Genomic DNA, 2,211 nt, shown 5'->3' on the forward strand with positions numbered 1-2,211 from the left:
AATTATAGTTTAAAAATAAGCCATTTGGGAAATAGTCAGAATTTCTCAATGTAATGCCAAAAGTTCCCAAATGTTAGTGAAATTGTAACAAATCTACCACTCAAGCCGATACAATTTGAAGTCCAACACCATATGCCATACATTTTAAACTCAGGTATAAGTAATGTACCTTCAAAATGCTTAGAACTCGGGAAACAGTCTCTTTAACCAGTGATTTTTTCATGTCATTAGAGTACATCATCCGCAGTGTCTCAACATACATCTCAACATTATCACAATCGGAAATCTCGATGAGACGAGGAACCTCCCCATTCTCGTTCAATCCCAAATCGTTGAACTTGGTCGCAAAAAACTTACTTTGGGTCGCTAGTATTTGGCTATGAACAAAGACAGCAAGACTAGAGCTAGTTGTACCTTCTCGGCTTTTCAAAGTAAGTTTCACATCACAAGAGGAGGGGTCATTAAATCGAAATGTTCCAGTGCCCAGGCTCGAACCCAAAGGTGGTTTGGAGTGCCTCTGGACATTAGATTTCGGAAGGGATCGTCCTTGGATCATCCCCTCGCGATCTTCGTATTGAGAAATCATGTCATATAATGTTGATGCCGCCTTTTTGTTATCAAACGTAGAAGTAACAATGTCATTCATCGCAAGGCCATCGCTAACAAATGAGGCAAAATTCGAGTACTTTGGTGGTGATTCGGACACAATGGCTGGCCCAACCACCCCTCGATTTGTATGTTGGTCATCTGAAGGAGATAACATATCGGGAGGCTTTTTAATATCGAGGTTTGTCCTGCTGATGAATCCTTGCTTTATTAACGCCCCGACCTCGCCAGTCTTAAGGACATCTTTTCTGACACCTTTGTTTCCATCAGGACCAAGCTTTTTTAGCTTCTCCGATCTCGTGTTTGGGGTGCGACCTTCAGGATTCTTTTTTTCTTTTTGTTCTGAGGCTTTGCTTTTGTGATTTTTCTTCTCTAGTTCCTGCATCTGGGCCTTACTCTGGTGTTTGCAAGGCACTCCGGTTGATGCTGTTTGATATGGCAGCACATTAATAGGCGAGGGCCTACTAATGCAACACCATGTTCCTAGCAATTTGGTTCGCACCAATGCCTCACGCTTATGCATATCCATCAGAAAACTTCCCAACAATACGTTCAATAGATCAGAACAAATCAAGGAGCCATAATGTCCACCAAATCAAGCACTTCTACAGACAGCTATATTATATAGAGAGCTGTGTATACATATATATTCTCTGTCCTCTGTTCTTACTACATCAATGGATCGCCTCCAGATATCGGGCAAAAATGTTGCCCAAAATACCAGAAAACTAAACCCACATATATGTAGAAGAAAAAGGCTATGTTTTTAGATACCCACATAAAAACCTAATGGAGATTATACACAAATCTGATAGAAATGGAATGATCCAACGCCAAAAACACAAAGGCAAAGGAAAACAAATTGTAGAAATGGAATGTAACAGAGTTTTGCAATGAAATGAAAAGAAATTTCTGGAGTACAGCTAGGCTAGGCTAGCTCTGTAATGGGACATATTTCTCTTTCTCTTTTATCTAGGGTTTTGTTTTCTTTTGTCTTTGCAAAGATAGATAGATAGATAGATAGATAGATAGATAATGGAAAAGGCAAACAGGAAATATGCTTAGAAAAAAGGTCCTCCCTTGTTGTCTGTTTTCTTTTGTGAAGAATAAATGTCAGCTACTGAGGGGTAGGGAGGGGTTGAGGAAACAAGTGGTAGTTGTTCCCCTTGTTATACATACATATATCATGTACTCTGCTCCTCTGTTTTTCTTCGTCTTTTTTCTTTTTGCTTAGTAAAGCAGAGGAAGAGACTACATACATTATATCAATATGTATATGTAAATATGTACATATGTCATGTACTCTGTTCCTCAGAGTATGTACATGATATATGTATATACATATATAAATAATGTACATATATCAGTATGTATATATATGTATGTCATGTACTCTGTTCCTCTGGTTTTCTTTTTTCTTTTTTCTTTTTTCTCTTTTGTTAGTAAAACAGAGGAAGAACAGAGTACATGATATATGCATATACATTATATAAATAATGTATGTACTCTGTTCCTCTGTTTTGCTTTTTTCCTTTTCTTTTTGCTTAGTAAAGTGTTAGTTGGAACTTGCCAGAGAAGAGGAGGACCTCTCTCTCTCTCTCTCTC

General features: G+C 38.1%; 1 protein-coding gene across 1 annotated transcript; it reads right to left on the reverse strand.

Moving 5' to 3' along the window:
- Window positions 1-26: 26 nt before the first annotated feature.
- Window positions 27-1,687, reverse strand: LOC147847359 (BTB/POZ domain-containing protein At5g60050-like). The gene has a single exon (XM_087339286.1). The coding sequence runs from the start codon at window positions 1,133-1,135 to the stop codon at window positions 101-103; it is 1,035 nt and encodes a 344-aa protein (XP_087195412.1). The 5' UTR covers window positions 1,136-1,687; the 3' UTR covers window positions 27-100.
- Window positions 1,688-2,211: the final 524 nt, after the last annotated feature.

This window comes from Azolla caroliniana, unplaced genomic scaffold (genome assembly GCF_043228905.1).
Source record: "Azolla caroliniana isolate FFs.n. ecotype wild unplaced genomic scaffold, voAzoCaro1.0.p SCAF_1128, whole genome shotgun sequence".
NCBI classification, from domain to species: domain Eukaryota; kingdom Viridiplantae; phylum Streptophyta; class Polypodiopsida; order Salviniales; family Salviniaceae; genus Azolla; species Azolla caroliniana.

Coding starts and splice junctions, on each gene's coding strand:
- LOC147847359 (XM_087339286.1), bottom strand. CDS start 1,135: ATGGATATGCATAAGCGTGAGGCATTGGTGCGAACCAAATTGCTAGGA.